This window comes from Cygnus atratus, chromosome 2, assembly GCF_013377495.2.
Source record: "Cygnus atratus isolate AKBS03 ecotype Queensland, Australia chromosome 2, CAtr_DNAZoo_HiC_assembly, whole genome shotgun sequence".
Taxonomy (NCBI): Eukaryota; Metazoa; Chordata; class Aves; order Anseriformes; family Anatidae; genus Cygnus; species Cygnus atratus.
This window is the reverse complement of record NC_066363.1, coordinates 3,042,027-3,066,795: the sequence shown is the minus strand read 5'-3', so window position 1 is coordinate 3,066,795 and position 24,769 is coordinate 3,042,027. Positions and strand designations below refer to the sequence as shown.

The 24,769-nt window shown below is 41.0% G+C and overlaps 1 protein-coding gene across 1 annotated transcript in view; it reads right to left on the bottom strand.

Annotated features, from left to right (window-relative positions):
- Positions 1-24,769, bottom strand: part of OBSCN (obscurin, cytoskeletal calmodulin and titin-interacting RhoGEF) — a 151,217-nt gene that overhangs the window by 70,471 nt on the left and 55,977 nt on the right. The window contains 16 exon segments of the mRNA XM_050709295.1: positions 1,418-1,681; positions 3,014-3,280; positions 4,307-4,573; positions 5,539-5,802; positions 6,999-7,262; positions 11,590-11,856; positions 13,375-13,647; positions 14,511-14,777; positions 15,287-15,553; positions 16,327-16,596; positions 17,592-17,858; positions 20,016-20,282; positions 21,529-21,795; positions 22,601-22,870; positions 23,537-23,803; positions 24,468-24,572. Coding sequence (XP_050565252.1) covers positions 1,418-1,681; positions 3,014-3,280; positions 4,307-4,573; positions 5,539-5,802; positions 6,999-7,262; positions 11,590-11,856; positions 13,375-13,647; positions 14,511-14,777; positions 15,287-15,553; positions 16,327-16,596; positions 17,592-17,858; positions 20,016-20,282; positions 21,529-21,795; positions 22,601-22,870; positions 23,537-23,803; positions 24,468-24,572 — 4,113 coding nt within the window.

Below are 24,769 nucleotides of genomic sequence, written 5' to 3'. Positions count from 1 at the left end.
TGATCTAGCAGAACTTGACAGTGAAGTTATTCTCAAAGAATGTTTAACACCACATTGAAAACTATCAAAAATAACTCATCACCAAATTCTAATACTGTCAGCTTTGGGATTGTAATATCTTATCAACCAACATCTGACTAATATGACTTTCCTTCTTTAGCAACTACTGCTGCACATGAGCATCAAAGAAGTGGCTTGGAACCTAGATGAATAATTGAAAGAATAATTTGCAAGAAACATCTGACCTTTGCCTGGTATTGACCAGTGCATTCAGGACTTTATGCCCATGTCCAACCATACGTAGCTAAATTCAGAAATATGGCTGCGATTTCTAGGCTGATCCTATCATGTTTTTAAGAAACAGCTGGTTGGAAATAATCTACTTAATTAGTTATATGAGTTTTTTACCATTCACTTTTACGGCAGCTGTAGTTTTCTGATCTCCGTAACAGCATGTGTAATCTCCAGCATCTGTCAGATCTAAGTCACGGATCATCAGCTCAGCAATTGTGCCCTCACATCTTATGGAGAACTTGTCATTTGGCTCTAGGACTCTGTCTCCTTTCCTCCATTCCACAGAAGCTGCAGGCTTGTTCAGTTCACAGCACAAAGTGACTGTACCATTTTCTGTGGCTTCCATGTTCTTCAATTCTTTTTTAAAATGCGGAGGAAGGGCTGAAGATCACAGGTGAAGAGAGAGCACTTTAAAAGTGAGGAAATACTGCATCTTGTCTGCTCCACTGGATTAAAACCCTTTAATCTCTAAAAGTTGTGATTAAAATATATAGCACCCAAGAGACAGACAACAACAATTTTAGGGGCTTCCCTGCCTTATTCTTTGTGACATACTCCTTTCAGCATGTATAAACTGAACTGGAAATCAGGATTGCAAAACTATGACTTCAGTACTGGGATGTATGTTTTAAAGGCATTTTAAGATATAAACAACAGAAAGCTGGCCCCAAGCCTTACATGAACTTGCACAGCTCTGTCTTAAGATCAGATGAACAATCAAAAGGAATGCTATGTTAACTAGAATTCCAGGCTGCAATGCATCTTTCTCACCTATCTTTCTCAATTGTTATCATAACAGAGCACCTTCCAATTCTATTCAAGAAAAAGAAGTGAAATCCCAGTGATATGCCTAGAAATCAATTAAAGGAAATACTGAAAGTGCTATTTATGACCAAGGTCATCATTATCTGCTTCCAGACTTGATTAACATGATAGAACAGGGACAGAAAAGACTGTGTGATGCCATTTATCATTCCCAAGTGACAGACTTTCAGTAAAAGATATTTGAAGTGGTTTACACAGCTATCAAAAATTCAAAGTAATACATGGAATCAAGACTCGTTTGTGATCCTACATGAGTGCCCAGATGACAAAAAATCCCTATTAAATTTATGTATTTTACCATGCACGGTCAGGGATGCACTAGTTGTCTTCTCTCCGCACACACACGTGTAATCTCCTGCATCTTGTTCCTCCAGGTTATGGATAGTCAGCTCAGCAATGGTATCCTTCAGCCTCATTTTGTACTTGTCACTAGGCTTGAGCACCTCTTGCCCTTTCTTCCACTCCACCGGAGTGGATTTGGTTAGCTCACACTGCAGAACAGCTGTCCCGCTTTCTGTGGCTTCCATATTGGCGAGCTCTTTTTTGAACAGTGTAGGCAAAGCTAAGGAATGTAATATAAACACAGTACATCAAAAACATTGACTGGACCTTGAGGAACCTAGGACTAGATCCCGAGGCTTGTCTTTCACTATCACAGGAGAACAAAACATACAGTCTCTGTAAGCAGTGATCTTGCACTAACTAGAAAACTATTGCAGGGTCTCACAAGGATAATTGCCACAATAACCCACTTCTAAAATTAACTTATGCAGTACACTTGCCATTTCCCTGCTGATTCCAGTAGTTCTCTCTATCCATTTCTGTCCGAATTCATCTATCTTGAACATTAATGACTTCAATTCTGACTGAAAGTCATAGCCCTTGATGCCAGCACTGCTAGCTGGAGATCTTTACATGAAACGACTTTCCTAACACCTTAACTGATGTTTCTTGTTCAGAAAAAAACAGTTATATAATTTTAGGTGCACCTTTAAGCCATAATTTTCAAGGGCATAAAGGCTCTAATATGAGGAATACAAGTGTTTTTTCAGCAGCACTCTGCAAGTTGCCTTGTGGTGTGTCACCATAGCAAAAAGGAAGTGACTTGCACAAGGAAGAAAGTGCCAGCTCAGAGGAAGGCAAGAACAGAAGTACCTTTGACTGGGAGAAAGAAGAGGTAAAAGCATGTAAAAGTGTGCCGAGAAATCTGAGAGAAGAGAGTTTGTCTCCAGCACCTCATCCTTAAGATATACCTCAAATAAAAACATTCCTTTCAGTTATTGGAACTGTATGTCAGCTGCTGCTGCCAGAGGTGGAACCAAAGGTTCACCATGGCAGAAACAGGAACATATTTTGCCTAACTTCTCTCTAAATCAGGACCTTCAGAGTAATGGCTTGTTGGTGGTGATTTTTGTTCATTTGTTTTTTGAAAGTGCCATTTCATCAGCACAATGTATCACGGTCCTGCAAAAGAGGATGGTCATTCTCTCCCAAACAGAGAACAAAAATCTCTTGCTAACCAAGCTCAGCACCCTTAATGAACATTCCTCTAATCCACTGACACCAGTGAGACACAAGGGACAATCCTTCTGAGAACAAGCTATTTGCTAGAGGCCTAGACACTTTTGGCCTTACATACAGCTGCCTTTTCACACTAACAACATGTAGAAGGGTCTAGGATAAAAAACTCTCACAACTCTATGCTGCCATAAGGCCATCAGTGTCAAACTGACAAACAGTGGGAGACAGGATGAAATAAAGGCAGCCAGCAAACCAAGAAAAGACTGCAGAATGAAAACATCAACACGGGTAAGAAAGAGATCTGCCAGAGAAAAGGGGGATCTCTGAAATGCTGCTGTCATAGAGGAGAATGTTTTGTTTGTTTGTTTTTTACCATGGACTGTCAGGACAGCTGAGGTCTTCTGATCTCCACACACACAAGTATATTCTCCGGTATCTTCTACCTCCAGATCTCGGATCAACAGCTCTGCAGAGGTTTCTTCTTGTCTCATCCTATACTTATCACTTGGTTTGAGTGTCTTGTCCCCCTTTTTCCACTCCACTGGGACCCCGACCTTGCTCAGCTCGCAGTGCAGTGTGGCTGTTGCACCATCTGTGGCTTCTCTGTTTTTCAAACCTTCTTTGAAAAACGCAGGCAAAGCTGAGAGACAGCAATATGAGCAGTGAGATGTAATGCTCCAAAGAGTTAAAATTAAACACTGATGTTTAATTTCCCTTTTCCTTCTTATCTTGAATTGGTTTATCAACACAAGAACATAAATTGTCAATAGTTTCTATGAAAAAGTATGAGGAATGAAATAACTGCAAAAGGATTCAGTGCTTGCAGTAACCCACAGAGATTTTTTTACATGTACTCAGAGTCACAAACCAACAGAAGTAGAAAACCCTTTTTTTCCTGTGAAATTTCAAAGAAAAAAGCTAATTTGAAATTTCTGAAAAAAATTGGTTTTCTCATATGAAGTTTTAAAGCATAATGAAAGGAGGATATTTACTATATTTTCACAAACTTAAGTAAATGAGAAGACATTCTACATTGAAAAATGAAACATTGAGGTTTTATTCTAAATGTCAGTTTGAAATGAAATTGTTCATTTCAATACATGATGGGAAAACAAGCGTTTTCACTTCAACTGAAATATTCTTTCAAATATGTCAGTTGCAGTAAAAATCAAAGTTTGCAATGAGCCTGATCATCACTTAGAAAGTTTGGGCTTGCTTTACACAGTAGAGTAACTGAATACAATGACAACTGGCCTGTATATATAAAAGCACCTTGCTGTCCCAGGAATAGAGTATGGGAATAAGATTCTAGGGAATTAGCCAACCTTTCTGAATGTGATGAAACCTTAACACCACTAAGTCATAGCCCGTTTTAATGGGCTTGAGCATAACAGGAAGTCTGATAAAGGAAAATCAAAATGATCGACTCTCACTAAAATAGTAGCAGCCATCCTGGTTGCCTATCTTTTCTCAGAGCTTGTATTTTGACAGCCCTTCTGTGCCATGCACACCAGCCATGCTGACACCAATAGGAACACTTCATTGACATCAGTGGGCTCTGGGTATGGGCCTGGCAGTAGGAAGGAGAGTAACTAGGTGTCTGCCCAAACAGACAGAGAAAACAAGATAGTTAATTTTAGTATGTGTCTTGTTTTGTTAGTTTTACCATGTACTGTTAAAACTGCCATAGTCTGCTGGTCTCCACACACGCAGGAATAATTTCCAGCATCCGTCGTGTCTAGATTTTGGATTATAAGCTCAGCAACGACACCTTCTCGTTTCATTTTATACTTGTCACTTGATTTGAGGGTCTTGAATCCCTTTTTCCACTCCACATTAGCAGCAGCCTTGTTCAGCTCACAGCGTAGAGAGACACTTTTACCTTCTGTAGCTTCTGCTTCTTTCAGTTCTTTGGTGAAAAGAGTGGGTAGGACTGCAGAGTAAATGGAATACAGACACAGCATCAAAGCTGAGAAAGCCTGACCCATGACCTACTGGCTCTTGTCTGTTGTCTCCCTGAACCTGCACGTCACTAAAGTCATAAAACCTTCTTCACACTCCAGGATTGTGTTCAATCTCTAACAATTCACAAGAGATTTTAATTTGCCTTTTTTTTTTGTCCTCTCACTTTAAAATTTGTTTTGAAAGCAGTCTTGTTTCTCTACAAACTTGACAAGTCATTTACCCTTTATTTTATGCATCATAAAATTAAAGGGATAAAATTAGAGGCCATACGTCAGTATGAGGCCCAGAGCATTTTGTTTCCCTGGAGCAAAGCACCAGCTCCACAGAAGTGCTTGGATCATGGCCCTGTCTGTATTTTTATAAATGTAACTCCTTAAGTAAAACACTTGCAAACATGCTGTTGGCTTTCCGCAGACATACAGGACATGTTCTGGGATAATTAAAACAAAATTGGTATAAATAAATAAATTGTAAAAGGCCTGGGAACAGCAGGAGCATAATAAAGAGTATTTTTTCAGTAAGAATCCTTATGTAGCATCGCATGTTTTTGAAAACTTTTTCCACTTAGCAGTAATGGGTGTAGCAGTTTAAGTAATGAAAGAAAATATTAATCTCACTTTTAGAACAATACCTATGGGAAAATTTTTAAACGGCAGGTACACGGGACTTGGAGGTTGTGTTGAGCTGGGACTTGTACTTCACTTGTCATTTAAACATAGTACAGAGGAAGAAAAATAGCACATCAAGAGGGGATCAGGTGAAGGGTGTGGGAGTGGTGTGCAGAGAGAGAGAGACAGAGGAGAAAAAGAGGGAAAAAATCAGCAAGGGATGGAAATGGAAAGTATACAGAGATCAGATGTAACAGGAGAAAAAGAAGAACAGTTCAGAATTATGCAGGTTTACTTGAGGTGTGTGCCAAGAATTTCTTTTTACCATTTATTGTCAAAGTGGCCGTAGTCTGTTGATCTCCACACACACAGCTGTAATCACCAGCATCTGTCAAATCCAAATCCTGGATGATCAGCTCCGCAAAGGGGCCCTCCTGCTCTATTTTGTATTTTTCACTTGGTTTGAGGACCTTATTCCCCTTTCTCCACTCAACGGGAGCCGATTTGCTCAGTTTACAGTGCAAAGCAACTGCCTCACCCTCTGTAGCTTCCTTGTTCACCATTTCTTCTTGGAAGAGGATAGGCAAGGCTGAAGGATGCAATACCAACAGAGACGGAATCAGAAATATAACAAAATGATCTGGGCTTTTCTGTGAATTACTGGACTACAGCATATGCATTTAATCAAACGTACTACTGCTAGGTGGATACAGTTGTAAGGGGGAGGAAGATCTCCTGGAGCAGAGAGAAAAAAAAATGGAGAAAACAATATAGAACATTGCTGAGATGTCTCAAAGCTAAAAAAGCACAAGGGAATATTCTCTAATAGGGTGACTCTGCCTCCACAGAGCTACCATAAAACTTCTTCGAAATCATACCGACCAAGCTTCAGACAACCAGCAAACACTGTCAGACACACTAAATTTGGGGCTTAATGAGAAACATGTAGAATGTTTACCATTCACTTTCAAAGTAGCTGTAGTCTTCTGGTCTTCACACACACAGGTGTAACTCCCGGCATCAGTCAAGTCTAGGTCTTGGATTACCAGCTCAGCAAAGCGGCCTTCCCGTCTCATTTTGTATTTGCCATTTAGCATCAGCACCTTTCCGTCCTTCCTCCACTCGACCGAGCTGCCTGCCTTGCTCAGCTCGCACTGCAGCGTGGCCGTTCCACTCTCCGTGGCTTCCTCATTCTTCAGCTCTTTTTTGAAACGGACTGGCAGGGCTGAGAGACGCAGAACGAACAAGGGATCGCAACCCAAGGCCCTGCCCAGCACCTCTGATCAGAGGCTGAATTGTGATTGATCAAATACTTATCCTCACACCTTTATCCATAATCACACCCTGACTTTTTCATGGCTGGTAAAACCCACTCTCTAACAACTCTTTCTGTGCAAATCAAAGTCTCCGATTTGATCTGGATCCCACATACAAAGGACAAACTCATCCTCATCATTAAAAGTAATGAACCCTCCTCAACAGAAAATCCCAATGAATCTTTTCCCATACTAATTCATGAAAACATACATGCATGTCAGCACCCTTCTCTGGAGAAGGGTCTCTGAGAAGACATTACAACAAACACATGCAATATTGGGCATAATGAAAACAGATCATGGACAGGGATTGGGGAAAGGAGTGACACAGCAACATGAAAAAATGGAAAGATGACAAAAGTAGATATAGGACATAAAGTTAGGTGTTGAAAGAGAATGTACAGAAAGGAGGAGGGAAGGGATGGACAGAAACGTTCCAGAGTTTCATGGGTTATTTTTGACTTTTTACCATTCACTGATAAGGCTGCTGTGGTTTTTTGGCTTCCCACTACACATGTATAGTCTCCAGCATCCTTTGTGTCCACATCATGGATCAGCAGCTCAGCCACTGTGCCCTCTTGTCTCATCCTGTACTTGTTACTCGGCCTGAGAACAGTGTGCCCCTTCCTCCACTCCACAGGGGCCTCTCTGCTCAGCTGGCAGCGCAGGATGGCTGTCCCACCTTCCAGAGCCTCTAGGCTCTTAAGTTCTTCTTCGATGAGTGCAGAGACAGCTGAGGAATGAAGCATTCTCATTTTACTTTACCCCACATGGGACTTAAAAGACTGAAACAAATTCTCTCAGCACAGCTAACGAACCTTGACTTACCTGCACCTCCAGGACTCTACTTGCATTTACAATAGCATACCATGAGTTTGGGGGAAAAAAAGAATTATTTTCCAATAATTAAAATATAAAAATAATTACTCTTCTGCTGCCCAAATGCTGTTGGTCACAAATACATGGAAAACTTGCTCAGTAAGTACAGAACAGAACTGCATATTCTTTAACGAAGCACGTGGCTGAGGCTCTTCTTACCTTAGAGCTCTAGCATGTGCCTCTGTCTCAAGAAGAAAGCAGAACGGTTATTTCAGAGGCAAGAAAAGATACCTTGTTATCAGGTCAAGGACACTTGATTGTTATGTTTTAGTATGAAGTTATTGTCCTAGAAAACAGATAACTGAATGGACCCAGCCAGAGCTGCCATTCATTTGTACTGGTCCCTTTTTTTTTCTGAACACTCACTGTAAATGTGCAGGACCATGGCAAGAACAATAACAAATGGTCACAAGCAGGTGTCTTATTCCTACCATGGATTTTGACTTGGGCTGTGGTCTGCTGGTCTCCAGTGTCACAGGTGTATCTTCCCGCATCTTCTGGCTCTGCATTATGAATCACCAGCTCTGCCACTGTTCCCTTCTGCTTCATTTCATATTTGGCACTTGCCTGGAGTGTGGCTTCTCCCTTCTTCCACACCACAGTGGCATCAGCTTTTGTGAGTTCACAGCGCAAAGAGACAGATTTCCCCTCTTCCATTTCCTTGTTCTCCAGGGTTTGTTTAAAAAGGACAGGCATAGCTAGAATACAGAACCAGTGATCAAGACAAGCCCTGTTGTCTCGCTGTACAAATACCCTATGATAGCTGTCACCCCTAAAAACAGTCCTTTTTCAAAAAAGCAGAGCAGTCCTAGACTTCTAGTCCAACGAATTCCCTGCTGTTGCAGGTCTCTGATACAGTACCTATGCCCTAAATCTCCGTTGCTTTCTTCTCCAGCATATACTGGTTTTGGAGGCTCTCACTCTTTTTTACTAAAGCTGTTTGTTTAGTGGCATTGGGGAGGACTGATGGCATCTGAGAGCCTTTAAAAAGGATGTCTGGGGGACTTTGGGAGTCTAAACATTAATCAGTTGGCTACCTGCAATTTGCTAGGGACTAGACCTGACTGCTGTGCATTCCTGTCTGCTCTTACATGTTATGTTTTCACGTTCTCCCTGTGCTGTCATGCTGCTAGTCTCAAAATCTAACTGCAGTCTTAATCACAACCGTGTAAAATAGCTAACAGGTCAGGAACTCTGGCACAAAGGGTATAGGAAACAAACCGCCTGCACTTATTTCAGGCTCAGTGGGAAGTTACAGATTTAAGCTCCCAGATGCATAACATAAAATTACATGAATGAAGTATGTACAGGTACTTACAAGTATGCAATATTGCCATTAAATTTTAAGCATGAATTTGTAGATGATACTCCTACAAAAAGAAGTGCTGTGGTTTTGTTTGTTTTGTAGAAAATCTATAAAGCAACGCATTAAGAAAGTGCTGCAGTGCATCCAACCTTGCCTACCATTTACTTTCACCTGAGCAGTGGTCTTCAGTTCTCCAGCAGTACAGGTATAGTCCCCAGAATCTATCAATTTGACATCTCGAATAATGAGCTCTGCCACAGTGCCATGCTGCTTAAATTCATACTTCTCACTGGCATAAAGAACAGTGTCTCCTTTCATCCATTTCACTGGGGTATCAGGTTTGCTGAGCTCACAGGTCAGTTTGACTTGTTTTCCTTCTTTAGCTTCTTCGTTTTGAAGCTCTTGCTTGAAGAGAACTGGTATTTCTGGAAAAGAACATTGCACATGTTAAAGGAATCACACGAGCTTGGAAATCACTTTTTAGTTTCAGACTTTTTTTTGTTCAGGTAGAAAACCACAGGAATGAAAATACACTAGCAAACAAAGGGAACGGATTCTTACAAATCACATCTGGCTGCCAGAACTCTACAGAGAAGTCTCAAAAATATTCAGGACTGTATGCTTTTTATCTTTTAACCACTATTTGTACTATTTAAAGACATTGCTATTATTATTGTTGTTATTAACAACAGCATCAGATGCTGCCAATACTATTAGTGACATAAAAGTACTGTTTCAGTACTTTGGGAATTAGTGCGCAATTTCAGTCTTAAAAGATCTTTAGCAATGGCCAGCTACTCAGTTATTTGAATTTTCCTCTCCCATCCCCTCAGTAGTAAAGGGAGCACCAAAATTATCTAATGTAATGCAGGGGCACTGCAAGACCCTAGCTGTGAGGGGAAATGTCCTACTTCAGCTCCCCAGTGCCATTCTGGGATGACAGCCAGATCCGTGGTGCAAGGCACAGAATATACAAACAGAAGCCAGTCCCACCAGTGCAACTTAGCCACGCTCTTGGTGGTGCAAGAAGTCAGTCAGGGATGGCAGACACTGAACTACATTGCAGACTGGTGGTCAAAGCTCAATCAGTGGCACAAAAAATGTAAAATCTAACCGAGGTCACCTCGTACGTAAACACAGAAAACACAAAGAAATGACAAGGCACCTTTTATCATGACTAGCATTATTGATTTCTTATTATAAGAAACCAAGACAGATTTTCATCAGACATGAATGCAGACTTAAAAACAGCACAGAAGAAACACAGGACATGCTGGACACAAAAGGGCCCCTGGGGAGATTCCTTTGCAGGCTCTATCACAGCCTGGGACCCAAGACTTTAAGGTGAGCTACTGTAGAGATAGCACTTCTTGGGGAAGAGGAGGGAGGAAAAAAGGTCTAATAAAGTGTTCTTATGAATATGGAGGTCTGCTACCAATTCATGATGTGTTTGTCCTGTGGCTTACAGCCCATTCTTCTGTTCTCTTTTCACCTCTACTTTGTGGATACTCACAGTGTCACGTGAATATTGAAATTTTCTGCTATTTTTGCATTCTGCTATTCTGATGTGACTTATTAGGTAAAGGAATGTTACAACAGTATAATTTGTTGTAGACATCCTTATGACTCGATTCCTCTGCATCTACTAGTGATCTGAATCCGTTTTCAAATCCTACATTCATCCACACCCTTCTGGGTGAAGGGAGAAATGGGGCAGTTCTGTAACACTCGTTATGAATGTTTGTTTATTTTTTATTTAACAGAAAAATTCCACTTCATCACAGGTAAGATCCAGGTCCTACTGGAGTCAACACAGGTCCTTCCTTTGTGTGTAATGGGTATTGGGAAAGCATAGTAGTGCTAAGGAAAGTTATAACAAATCTGGACCAGTAACCAGCAGCTATCACCATCATCCAGTTGTTCTCTTTCCTTGCACAGCAGACCTCAGCCTTAAACTGGTTTGTTTCTCTGTGCTCTGGCTGAGCAATTTGCCTTCCCTCATTGTGCTCTGAGGTTCAGGTTGACTATTCCAATGACCCAAAGCCTTTTTGTTTGCACTTACTTCTCTAATCTGGATGCAGTTTCTGATCAGCCCTTCCAGAGTGTGTTGGGAATAACTGCATGCAGGATACCCACTGGTGAGGCTAAGCATTAACAGCCTGCTGAAACCTGCTTGTGTGAATGGGCAGACTTGCTCTCAGGAACTGAGCTCCTCCTCAGGCTAGGGAAGTGACTCACAAGAGGCTGGAGAAATTATGATGGGAGGGTTTGTAACGTGAATAGCAGGTGAACCTAGTTCTGACCCAGCTCATACCCACTGCTCTGCCTAATATACTTGGTGCTTTCCTAAAATGCTCAGGAAATACACTAAAATCTCATGTGTCTAAGAAAATAACATTGATTTGTTGCAGCTCAGACAATACAACCCTTCAGTTACCACCTCCTGCCAGATAATGTTCTTTGGAATAAATGCTTCGGATGTGCTACTCTCAAAAATTTAGCTGCCTAAAGCAATTATCTAGACAGTTGTGGGTGCATTGATTTCTTCTTGGAGAGAGACAGCATAGGAGACAGCTACAGAAGGCGACTAATTTTTTCTCTGGATTATCTCTTAGGCTGGGTGGATATTCTACAGAGACTGTTCTCTGCTGACCCACTGCTGACTGCTCTAGAAAGGTGAGACACTTACATTCCACAGAACCCAAATCAGGTAAGATGAAGGATTTTCCTGTCTCACATTCTGCCACGTCTCTGGATGACTCAGAACCTTTTCTGCACTGTGGTGCAAAGACACGAGGTTCCTTTTCAGTATAGCTTCACGTATATAGCATATAGAACAAGGTAGGACCCAAACCATCACTCCAAATGTTCTTACCCTTGACAGTAATAACCGCACTACTTTTAGCTGCTCCAGCCTCACACTCATATCTGCCACTGTCTCTTTCTTCTGCCCTGTGAATGACCAGCTTGGCTTCAAATCCCGACCGGCTGATGTTATACTTAGAAGAATTCCTAAGGCTCTTCCCATCTTTGCACCACTTTACAGCGCTGTCTGATTTGGAGATTTCACAGTGGAGAATCACATCCTCTCCCTCAGTGACTTCAGTATCAACCAGCTCCTTTGTGAAGATGCAGGGCTTTTCTAGAATCACATAAAAATGGTCTGAGATTTTCAGAAGAGGTGCAGATTTTCAGATCACAAGTAATCTGTAAGACTTACATCCAAGATCACTTGTGTCAAAACTACAGATCAGGGTTAGTAATGAATAATTTGGTGTGCAGGACTACAAAGCCCTCAGGAAGGCATCAGTCATGCCATAAAATGTGGTTTAGTAAATACCTAATGCCATCTGGAAGAAACTGAGAAAGAAATGCCTGTAGAAGAACAAAAATAATATCTCTCATGTCTCATTAAATATAGGCAAGATGGAGGTAGTATTCATAAACACTTCTCTATGTGGGTTTATCAGTTTGAACCTTCTAACTGAACATCGAAAGTTAATTCTAGATGAAGTGAGGTGCAATACAGATTTCCCAAATCCAGTTATACAGAGCAGGGCTCACCTCATCGGTATGAGGTCATCTAAAAACCAGGCAGATATCCTAGACTGGTCATGCAGAATGTTTCTATCATCAGTGGAAGATGATATGCTCCTCCAAGGACCAGATATTTACTTCCAAAATATGTCATTAGGAGAGAAGAGATGAACTGCTCTCTGGAAGTGCTCGTCTCTCTACATGGTTTATAGAAGCTGGATAGCAACAGCCAAGGTAGATCTTACCCTTCTGAACTTCTGGCTTTTTAATGGTTTTTTAATACACAAAAATCCAACTCATCAGAAAACCAAAAACTGTTCTCGTCAGCACTACAGCATCACATATTGGTGTTACCAAAGGGAGTCAGCCTTTTGGAAATAAGATCTTTCATTTGATTTCAGAAAAATCTAATGCACTTTTGTGGCATGGAAAAAATTGCCAACTGGGGAAAATTTTCAAATTAAAAAAAAAAATCCTTGCAAGAAACATGATGATTCCAAAAAGAATGAGAATACTATCTGACACAGCAGAGACTGTTTTAGATCTCTGTATAAAGACAAATATTGATATTTCCCATAAGGAAACAACATTTCTTTAAACCTACACTCTTAGGTTGCCTGGCATTCATCTTATTCCCTCACTATAAAAGTAGACTAACATTGAAGTTTTGGTCTAGATCAACTTTTCTGGAGAAAACATTGTCAACAATGAAGAGCAGACAACACACCTAATGTTGCCTTTCAAACAATGAAACATAAATTAAAAACATATCGACTGTTCTTTTTTCTTTTTTTTTTCCTTGAACTAATCTATTTCTTCTCACTCATCATCACGTTGCCACCTTACCAGCTTGGTTGAAGGAAAACTGGACAAGATATCCAATGTCCATCATTACAGTATAACATTCCCATCTAAGGTCCAATAAATACACTGACAGCTCTCCAGGAATGCAAAGTGTTAATTCCTCACCCCTAGCTTCATCATACAGGTAATGATATTCTTGAACATATACAGATATGCGTATGCTGGGGCCAAATTTGTTGCCGTTTTTCACCTGTCCACATTATCCTGTAGACATTTTTATGCATTCTCTTCTCTCCTGCAGTTTTTATGCTTGAATTACCTTTAACAACCAAATTGGCAGATGTTTTCTTATCACCAGCTTCAAATGTAATGACCCCCGAGTCCTTCAGTGAGAGCTTTTTCAGTGTTAGCAAGTGATATCCACCAGGCTGAGACTGGATGTCATTAAGTTCATTGGTATGAAGTGGGGTTTTATCCAAAAACCACTGCACTTTGCTATAGTCTACAGGAGAGATTCTGCATTTGAACATGGCAGATTCTCCTTCTAACACAGTGACATCTTCCAGGTCTTCTGTTATTAGCACTTTCTGGCCTGAAAGGAACACAGATACATCAATTACTGGAATCTTCCACTCCTAGCATGAAAATTGTTATGGAAAACTTATGGATTATGGTTATGGATTTCCCACATGAGTAGTTCAAGAAGGAAATACATTCATGATACAGAAGACTGAAACGTAACTCCCCTGTAACTGAACACAACAATTATTCACAGGAAGATAATATATACAGGACACACACCAAAATAGGATGAAGACAGCTTCAAAATACCAGAACACATATAGCAGAACAAGTAGCCAGCACAATGCAAATCCAATGTTATGAAGTTTCTCCTAACAGAACTACCTGGAATGCAGCATCAGGGAACTTTACTTTTGTCTTGAGCTTTTTGACAGAGAACTATTTTTAACTCAGAAAAGTCGGCGTTAGAAACCTCACACTAAATTCAGGTTCACCGGCTCCTCCTCACATCAGCATTTTGGTTTTTAAATCATTCCTAAAGTGCTCCAGATGTAAATGCTTCAAATCAACAAATTGTTCTGCATGTCCAGTTCCAAGTTGCTAGATTTTTGTCCACATGGCCTGTGCAGCCTATCTATATCAAGTATCAGAACCAGAAATCAAATCTGCTATCCATATGCTGAGAAATAGATCTGCCTGTGCATGGATGGCAGCACTTAAACATCTGGACATGTAGCCACCCAACAACACTGCTCTAGTTCATACAGCCTTCCCTTTTGGGGCACTTGGCCTCCTGCACATGTCATGCACAGAGCCTCTAATCAGGCCAGACAGCTGCAGTCCCAGAGATTTGCCATAAATGTACAAATTCCACCAAAATAACATTTGCTGTTGGAAAAACAGGACGAACAGTCTTATTCCTCTCATGCATACCTTGCACGACTAGCTTGGCTCTGGACTGAGCATCACCAATGTCGCAGGTATACGTGTCACTGTCACTTTTCTCCAAATTATTTATGGTCAGCTGCAGGACTTGTCCTTTCTGCGTGATCTCGTATTTCTTGCTAGCCCTGAGTTCAGCTATGCCTTTCCTCCAGACCACAGAGGACGCGGCTTTCTCACTCTGGCACGTAAAAACTGCAATGCCACTTTCATCAACTTTCAGATCTGAAAGTTCCTTGACAAAGTAATTAGGTTTCTCTGGAAGGAAAAAAAGGGGGAGGAGGGAAGGAGGAGAGAGAGATATTTGTTACCCCAACAAGTCCAGAGCATACAGAGGCATCTTAAATCTCCTCTGCTCTTCTGCCCCCACTTACAGAACCACAGCATGCAGAGATGGAAAGGGTCTAAGAACATCACCAAGTCTACCCCTCAACATAGGACATACCAGGTAAAATATTTCCAGAAGATATCTAGAAAGTTTAAGGCCATTGCACAGTCGCTGGTGAGATCTCATCTGGTAGACTGTGCATAGTTTTAATCACCCATATTCAAAAAAGACTAATTCAAATTACCAATATAGATTGGCTCTTTAAGTAACAGAAGATTATGCAGTCTCCAGATTTTGTTTAAAAAAGACTTTAATCCATGACATTTTTTGAACACCAATGGTTGATCCTGCTTAAGAAAACAGAAGAACACCTCCCACAGATTGCTGATATTTAACCCAACTTTTGTAAGTGTCAGCCCCTGTGTGTGTTTCAACTGACCCTGCACTGTGATCCTGGCTTTCGTTTTAGAGACTTCTGTCTCACAGGTGTACTCCCCACTGTCCTTGACTGTGGAGTCATGGATGATCAGGACGGCCCGTGTTCCCTCTTGGTGCAAGTCATACTTCTGGCTTTTTCGGATTGCTTTGCCATCCTTGTACCACCTGATGCTCACATCAGGCTTTGACAATTCGCAGCTCAGGCTGATGTCCTGCCCCGCTGCTGCTGTTTTATCCTCCAGTTGTTTTGTAACCTCTGTAGGTTTTTCTGTGGGAAAACAAAAATAAATGAGTTCCAGGTAAAAAACACGATGAGAAATGCAGTAAGATTAGAGTGTTTTTTTCAAATTCAAATATCCAATAAGTTTTCTTGTTCTCCCATGAATAATTACGGTTATGATGGGGAAGGGAGAGACAAAAGCAATCTAATCTTGTTCTTTAGTGCACATTAATTGAAGTTACAGGCTCTCAGTGAACAGCAATGATCACTTACAGGAATTTAGGACTCATCTTGACAGCATCCTTTTCAGAGGCCATCATTTTGTTGTCACTGAAGTTACTGCAGGCTTACACTTACGGTGGGGTGTCTCTCTCTAAATACAGACATTCTTCTCCCCCTCTTCTGAGGAGGGGGAGAAAGAGAGCGGTTGTGGTGGGGTTTAGCTGCCCAGCTGGGTAAAACCACCACATACAATTAGATGGCACGAAGGCCATCCCTTCAGCTTAGACTTACAGGATATTTGCACCTACAGTTATTTGAACAGATCATTCTTTATCTACTGTTAACAGAACTAGCCAGAGTGAGAAGTGGAACTAGCCATTTCCAACACCACTCAGTGTATTCTGCAATTCTCACATATCTATAAAAAAAAAATCACCCTTTTACTTGCTTTTAAGGGAAATTCTCAGTGCTTCAAGGCTCATAGAGAGGGCTGCTATTCACTTTAACCATATCACAAATTTGCCCTCATGGTTTACTGGGACACCTTATGAGAAGAGAGTAGAAGATATCAACCCCCAGAAGCTCTCTGGTCTCATTACCTTTCACAACCAGAGAGGCCTTGGAGATTAGACCACGGGCAGTGAAAATGACTTCCCCACTATCATCAGGAATCGCACTTTTGATACTCAGAGTATACTTCCGACCCATGTTAAAGGCTTTAAATCGCCCTCCACTTTCCACTTTGCTCCCATTCAGTGTCCAGTTGAAGTCATCAATGCTTTCATGGGACAAAATGCACTCAAACATACAGTCTTCTCCCTCGTGGATTTCAGTGTTCTTCAGCCGTTTGGTAATGCCAATGTTCAGTTCTGGAAGACAAAATGTAGGTTAATATAAGAAGAAAAAGCATTTACGATTGACATGAGAAGTAGTACTGACATTTTTAGCTCATCAGACTGGTTTATCTGCAGGATTTGCAGGAAGCTACTGCATTCCTTACTGATGTATTTGACATGTAAAGAATTCCTCAGACATTATCCAATCAGAATTACCAGAAAGCTATAGCAAAAGGGACTTGTGAATCTCCTGGCTTTGCTCTGGAAGGACTGTGTGGAGAACAGCTCATTCCATGAAGCAGAGTGAAGATGTAATGAGGAAAAGCTAACAGATGGAAATACTCTAGGATATTGTATGAGACAAAGGTTTTTGCCCATGATGAGAAATGGAATGTTTTTATTTGTGTATTTGTTACCATCCTACTCCTCCAGGTGTTCAAATCATACTGAAATTCAAAACTTGTTTCGTTACCAATGAGAGTTCAAAAGCCATGAACACTCCTCCTTCCTTCAGGAAGCCACAAGGATTAGAGGACAGATTGGATTGCTGTCTTCTTCAGCAGACAATATTGAACTGCTTTCGTGTTCCCACAGCAGACTGAAATACTAGCTGAGCCATGTGAAACAAGCTGCTTTTTTCTTTTCTTGCCCCGCCCCCCCCCCCCCCCCTCCGGCCACACCTTTTTTCTTTTGGTATGTGTGTTTTGCTTTGGGGTGTGATTTTTTATTGCATCGTTTTGTTTTGAGAAATCAGCTGCTCTTCTGGGAGGGTTTCTCCACTTTAGGAATGTTCAGAAAGAAAACATTGCCGGTACATTCCTGACACATCCAGAGATTTTCACGGAAACACAAGGTATACTTACAACAAAGAGCAAGAAGAACTGTTCAGAAATCACTGTGGTAAATTCCAGTAACACTGTTTTATAGTGGAGGCAATTTATGTTCATGAGGGGATAGGTGCGAGATGTAGGGACCAACCCACATGTATTTTCAGCACCACTTTACTGGCAATTGTCAACAGTACTTACCCTGAATGCTGACCTTTGACTTGGCAACATCAGTGTCAATATCACAGGTGTATAAACCTGCATCTGTCTTTTCAAGGTCATGGATAAGGAGACACAGAGTCTTCCCAGACTGTATCTGCTCATACTTGTTGCCAGCAGTGAGCACCACACCATCCTTTTTCCAAACAGGTTTGACCTTCTCTTTGGAGACTTCACATTCCAGTTTAATTATACCTCGCTCCTCACCAAAAACATCATCCAAGGACTTCATGAAGACAGCAGGCTTCTCTGAAGTTTAACAAGCAAAACAGGAATTAACCAGGAATCTAAGCCGAGAAATTTTCAGTTGCTACCAGATATTTAAAGAGGGCTTAAGTAAACCCTTACCAAAACTGATGGTACCAATATAGAACCTACAGCAGTTTCACACTCATGATATGAATGAGTTTTATGGAAATCAGGACAGCACTGCAATTGTGGTCTCTCTCTGAGGTTGCATGGACTCCTTTTTTGTCAGTGTTGGGTCATCTGTCAGGCAGAGGTGATCCCAAGGGAGATGCAGTCACAGAGAATAGGGCTTGAATCAGACATGTACGGCCTTAGTGAAGGCCCAAGGAATAGCTTCATACTTAGAAGATGCTCAACAAGATAGCCTAAGTAAGGAAAACCTTGCATGCATCATGAAGAAGAAGAAAATGTTCTCTGGGAATTTCCTTGCTTCTTGCAGCAGTGCACAAGCGGAAAGTGGTCAGGTGGTTATAACACATGTGAAGGAAAATAATTGGGATGTAGCTATTCTGAAGCTGGAGAGCTGGCACTGTCTTTGTATGAAGCAGAACTCATACAGTAGGCAGCAGAAATAAAAGGATATGCTGCACACTCTCCTGTCGGTCGAGGGAAGTGATTGTCCCGCTCTACTCTGCGCTGGTGTGGCCTCACCTCGAGTACTGTGTGCAGTTCTGGGCACCACAGTACAAAAAGGACATTAAACTGTTGGAGAGTGTCCAGAGGAGGGCGACGAAGATGGTGAAGGGCCTAGAGGGGAAGACGTATGAGGGGTGGCTGAGGTCACTGGGCCTATTCAGCCTGGAGAAGAGGAGGCTGAGGGGGGACCTCATCGCAGTCTACAACTTCCTCGCAAGAGGGAGTGGAGAGGCAGATGACCTATTCTCTGTTATCACCAGTGACAGGACCCGAGGGAACGGTGTGAAGCTGAGGCAGGGGAAGTTTAGGCTGGACATCAGGAAGAGGTTCTTCACCGAGAGGGTGGTCGCACACTGGAACAGGCTCCCCAGTGAAGCAGTCACTGCACCAAGCCTGTCTGAATTTAAGAAGAGATTGGACTGTGCACTTAGTCACATGGTCTAAACTTTTGGGCAGACCTGTGCGGTGCCAGGAGTTGGACTTGATGATCCTTATGGGTCCCTTCCAACTCAGGATATTCTATGATTCTATGAACATCTTTGCTCTTGCCTCTAAAGGGCATCGATTCCCTTTATTTATCTTAAAATATATTTCATGCAGAAATTCAGGGGAATTTTTTGACCAGGTGTAAAAGAAAGGAAGAAGAGGAAATACTTCAGACTCTCTGAGTAGGTAGAGTAAAAGATTTAATTTTTTCTGATGCTCTAGGAAAAACAAATTAGTGATGACCAGGAGGCAAAACACGTGAAGAATGGTCTCTGATTTCCTACAAGAATATGTAGGATATTAGACTCTCTGACTTTCAGAGAGAATGTCTCAGAACATTTCCCACTGACACTTCTATCCTGGAACAATGCAGATACATGATGGAGTTAATTTATGGCAACAAATCTCTATGAGTTACCTGAGCATGCCTTTAGAAACAGGTGTATTTCTAAAGAAAATATGATTTTTAAATTTTGATAGAAGCTTTACCTCATGTTTCTAGCATGCTTGAAATAATATCATTCAACTTACTATGGCTTAGCTGATGCATGAGAATGTTAAACCACAGCAATTCAGTTCTGTGAGCAAACTTGAAAACATTAAGGACAGCAGCAAATTTCATTCTTTTTGCTCATTTGAATCAGTCCAACTTGATGATAGATACACTGAAAAGTGGGCCCTACCCTTGAAGGTACACTGAATCTCAGCTCCTTACAGTCAAAAAGAAAATCTTTAGAAACAACAGTATTTAGACTACATACTATTTAAGAGAGCAACAAGTGAAGGAAATTGCCCTTGAAACTATAATTATGATAAGTAAAAGAATGATAAAGAGCTACAGAAATTTTTGGCAGGACACCAAAACAATTTTCCTTAGGAAAATCATCAGCTACAGTAGAAACTTAAACTAGAAGAAAGCACCTGAACACTTATCCCCCCAGAGGGGTGAGGCTTAGAAGGAGGATTGCTGCATGGATATGGTAAGTAATACCTGCTTTATGTCTCTTAGTTCTTGAAGAGTATGATCAGACCCACCTATCACCTTCAGACGCGCGGTCTCTGACACCTTTTCTGACTTCATTGTCACTGTGCCAGCATCTTCAGGCTTGACCTGCTTCATCGTCAGCGTGTAGCAGTTGCCAACATTCTTGATGTCATTGAAATTGTTGGTGTAAAGGAGGGTGCCGTTCAGGAACCATTCCACATCCTCGTCATCATGGGACAGCTCACAGGAGAAGACAGCAGAGCTCTCTTCTTCAATTTCCACATCCTGCAGGTGTTTGATTACTTCTACGTTGCGGGCTGTTGGATAAACAAGGTGTACCATTACCACTGTTGCTATATATTAGTACTGTTACACAGATTTCACAGTGTTCAGGGTTTATTAAATGATTTAGCCTCATCTCCTGAACATCACAGGCCAATACATTTCATTTACTTGGTTCTGCACTTAGTCCAACAGAAGAGCATCCATTACAAAAGACTATGTTGTCCAGAGCCCTCAATTCTCCTTTCACACATAAATCTTTTTCTTTTATTTAAAGATAAGTAATTCTTCTGAAATGGTAATAACATTACAGTGATGTCTAAATACCCCTCAGAGCTCCAGTCCCTGTATTCTAGTCACTGCACACACACATACACAGTGTGTAAATCATCCCTGACTCACTGCCAGGGAAAGAATCACGAAGAAGATTATATGAAAACAAGGGTTTTGGCCACAAACAGCTACTACAGAGATAAAACAATTTGCTGAGGTTTAGGGAGCAACAGGAAGTGAATTATTTTCTTTTCCAGTCCTTGACCAGAAGTTTGTCTTTGAAGCTTCTCTACACATGAAGTGCTTTTTCTCAAGGACTGGTTAACTCAGAAGAGGGTTTTGGAGAATTAAAAAATCTTGTCATTTGGATGAACCTCTGCAAGGCCAAACTGTTACCAAAAGCTGCTTCCTGGACTGCTGGAAATGATTCAGCAGCCTGCCTCCAAGTCTTGTTGAAAGTGACACAGAGATCAACTTCTCTTCCAGTTTCACCAGAGGGGAAGAACTGGCTAAACAGTACTGCTATACCAGGATGTGACAGAACACCAGTAACAGATATATTACAGATAAAAGCTGACACAGCGGTCAGTGGAAATGAAAACCACAAAGGTGCACGAAAAATCAGAGGCCTATAGCAGTTAAACACAAGGAAAACATTTTTAGCTAAAAGTATCAAAGAGTTCCAAAGAGTGCGGTTCCTTGGACAAAAGGGAAAATGATGTGCCTTAAGAAAGACAAATACACTTCTGCCTAATCCCAGCACCTTACCCAGACACTGCCCTTCCATGTACATATTCTATTTGATGGTAAATGCTGGATTTCATTATGTTGGAATATCAGCACAGTGCATAATATAAATAGATCAGAGAAAATGGTACGCTTATATCAAATTAACAAATTAAGAAGAGAACTGTAGATTTTGACCTCAAAAAGATAAAAAATCTAGAGAGAAATACTGAAAGTAAAGATATGCAACAGGCAAGCCTCCCTGCTGCAAACTGCTCATACCTTCAACTGTCAGCGTGGCTTCGGTCTCTGCATTTCCTGCCCTGCACTTGTACACACCAGCATCTTCAGGCTTCACCTTCAGAATCTTGAGCTCTGCTGAATGCTTCTCCCGCTTGATCTTGTACTTTTCAGAGGGCTCGATGGGCGTGTGGCCCTTGAACCACTTCACAACCTTTGGAGAAGGCCTGAAGTCACAAGACAGGATGACAGAATGGCGTTCCAAAGCTGTCTTATCCTCCATCTTCCTGGTGATCTGTATATGGTAATCTGCAAAGCAGGGTTGGAAAAGAAGAAAGGATGAATGCAATGTGAAGAAGAGGAAAGTTTCTACTCTGTATTTCATGCCAATTAATTTCATGTATTTCATGTTCACAACAGTTCTGTGAGCTGCTCAGGTGATGCTACAGGTTTCTGTTATGGACCTGATTTACCTTGAAGCTAAAACAGTACAATAATCTATAGGGGATACTGGTGACTACATTTCTGTACAATAATATTGCACCAAATGCATGGTCCAGTTCTGGTTCAGTGCTTATTGAATTGCTCTCTGATTGAGGACTTTACTCAAATAAGAGTGAATTAGAAACAAACCAAGGACTTCAGGATGTGACTGGAGACATTTACAATGGTGACAACAGAAGAGGAAATGTCCTGAAGCTTCGTCCCAGATCAAATCAATGAAAAAGTGAATTAAGGAAATCTGCCAGCAAATTTGTCTAGTTCAGAAATACGACAAAATAAATTCTCTGGGAAAATTTAACCTGTTTTGACTACTTTGGTAAAGCCAAGAAAAAAAAGAAAAAACAGTCTTGGCTCTATAGATTTGAATACTAGGCACACCACACCCATTAATCAGATGCTGAGACATTTCTGAGACATTCCTGTCATGTTTAGTGCCCAACAACTTGTAATTGGGAACCTAAGCAGACCTTCCAGGTATACACGCAACATTTCAAAGATCCCAGGCAGTGGAGCCTGCACATTAAACACTATGTCTGGAAAATTAGCTTCCAGAGACTGTGAGAGAAAGGATCTCTCATGATCTAATTCAAGCTAGAACATATCACATTACCTCTGACAAGCAGGTTTGCTGTGGATTTTGATTTGCCGATGGAGAACTGAACGGTGCCTGTCATATCAGCGCTGGTTTTCAGTATTGTCAGCCGGTGGATGGTGCCTTCTTGCTGCATGATAATGTTTCTGCCAGCCTGTAAGACTTCTCCACGTAGATACCATTTGGGGGGTTTCACAGATGGAATGGATATCTCACATTCAAATTTGGCTTCTTCTGGCTCAGTCACGTCCTCATCACACAGCTCCTTTACAATGTTAATGGATTGCTCTGGATGAAAGATGGAGCAAGAGAAAGCAGAGATTTAAGATCCATGAAAGAGCTCTTTGATTGTCATCCTGCACATTCATGCCATCTTTACTGCATTTGAATAGTGAACCAGGCTCAAAAGGCCTTAAAAAATCCCTTTTTCTTTTTCTAAATAATAAATACATATTGCTGCTAACAGCTCAGACAGTAAGACTATGACAACCTCAAGAGAGGATCCAGATCTCCTGACTCCCAGTCCAATTTCTAAAGCAGACCACCACCTTTCCATCCTGATATCAAACTCTTGGAGCTATAACTGGAATTACATATGGAAAATTTTATTACTTATTATTTCATATATAAATGCAATAGAGGGTCAGTGAAATGCAGATAATGTTAATAGGAAAGATTTCGGTAAACTATAGCAACTTTTCTCTAAACAAGCTTTGTTCAGTAGATCTTAAAAAGTTCTCCAGAACATGAATTAACCACCCTCCTTAAGAGAATGTACAATTTTCCAAGCCATTCCTGCCCTTATAATCCTACTAAGAAGCAATATCAATGGAATTCACACTAAATCTGCACTGAATGAAAAAACTATAAGTGGTCTTGTGTTTTTAAAGTAAATGACAAGGGCTTTTGAATCAGCCTTTCCAATGTATTCTGCGAGGAAAAATTGTTTACTACCTTCAACAAAGAAATGAGCACTGCTTTTGTCATCAAAGGCATCACAAGTGTATGTGTCCTCATCTTCATAATCTGCATCATTGATGATGAGTTTCCGATAGACACCTTCGCTCACAATTTCATATTTGTCACTAGGGTGAATTTCCATATCCTTTTTATACCATCTAACTTCAGCGTTGGCACGAGATACTTGGCATTCCAGGAATCCCCGATGTTTTTCAAGTGCAATCTTATCCCGCAAAGGCTTCACAATTTTTACAGGCAGCTCTAAAAGGAGTGAAAAAAAGATGCAATAATTGGTGCAGTTCCTGTGAAAGGTGTCAATTAAAATATCAAAAGCAATATTTCTTTTGTGGATAGTTATTTGGATGATGACAGGAGTCCCCACCGTGTTAAGCACTCATCTAACACACAGCAAGTAAAGAGGTAATGAAAGAAAGACTTGCTATCCATATTTTACCACTTGGATGGCTGAATTGCAGAGATAATAAGTAATTTACTCAACAAGGATGGGGACTGATAAGAGATTTCCTGATCTCTTCCTCAGCGTGTTTGCTCAAATGTCTTCCTTCACTTTCTCTATCACATATTTAAGCTGTACATTAAAAAAAAAAAAAAATGTTTTCTTTCCAAACAAAAGCCAACAAGAGAAAATGAAAGTCAAACCATGTCTTTTTTGTCCCTCACAGTCCAAACATGAAACTCAATGTCTAAAGTAGGAAATCAACCTTGTGAGAAAATGAATTGACTTAGCAAAAGTAAATCCCCAACAGTGACATGGATATTTCACCTGCACAAAGGTTGGTAGAAGTTTTTATTTTTGTGAAAGCTTTAAGTGCTGTTTAACTTTCTTCACGTTAAAAGTAAGGGAAATTGGTTGATTTATAACAGGAGACAATTTAAGCGGTATTGGTATCAAAAGTGTAATTACCTTTCACTCTAAGCTGGGCATGAGATTCTGCCTTTTCAGCGACAAATTTGATCTCTGCTGCATCTTTGACTTGGACACGCGTGTAAGTCAGCGAATAGGTCTTTCCTGAGAACAGACACACAACCACACACAGCTGCCTGTGAGCAAACAGCTTCACTCTCCAAAGCACATTGCCAGGTCAGCACCACCTGTCTGGTTTCAGAGCATTACTACCTGTTCTTGTGGCAGCAAAGCTGACCATTCCCCTACATCCACATCCCTGTAACAAAGCGTAACCTAAACACAGCTTCTCCAAGGACGGA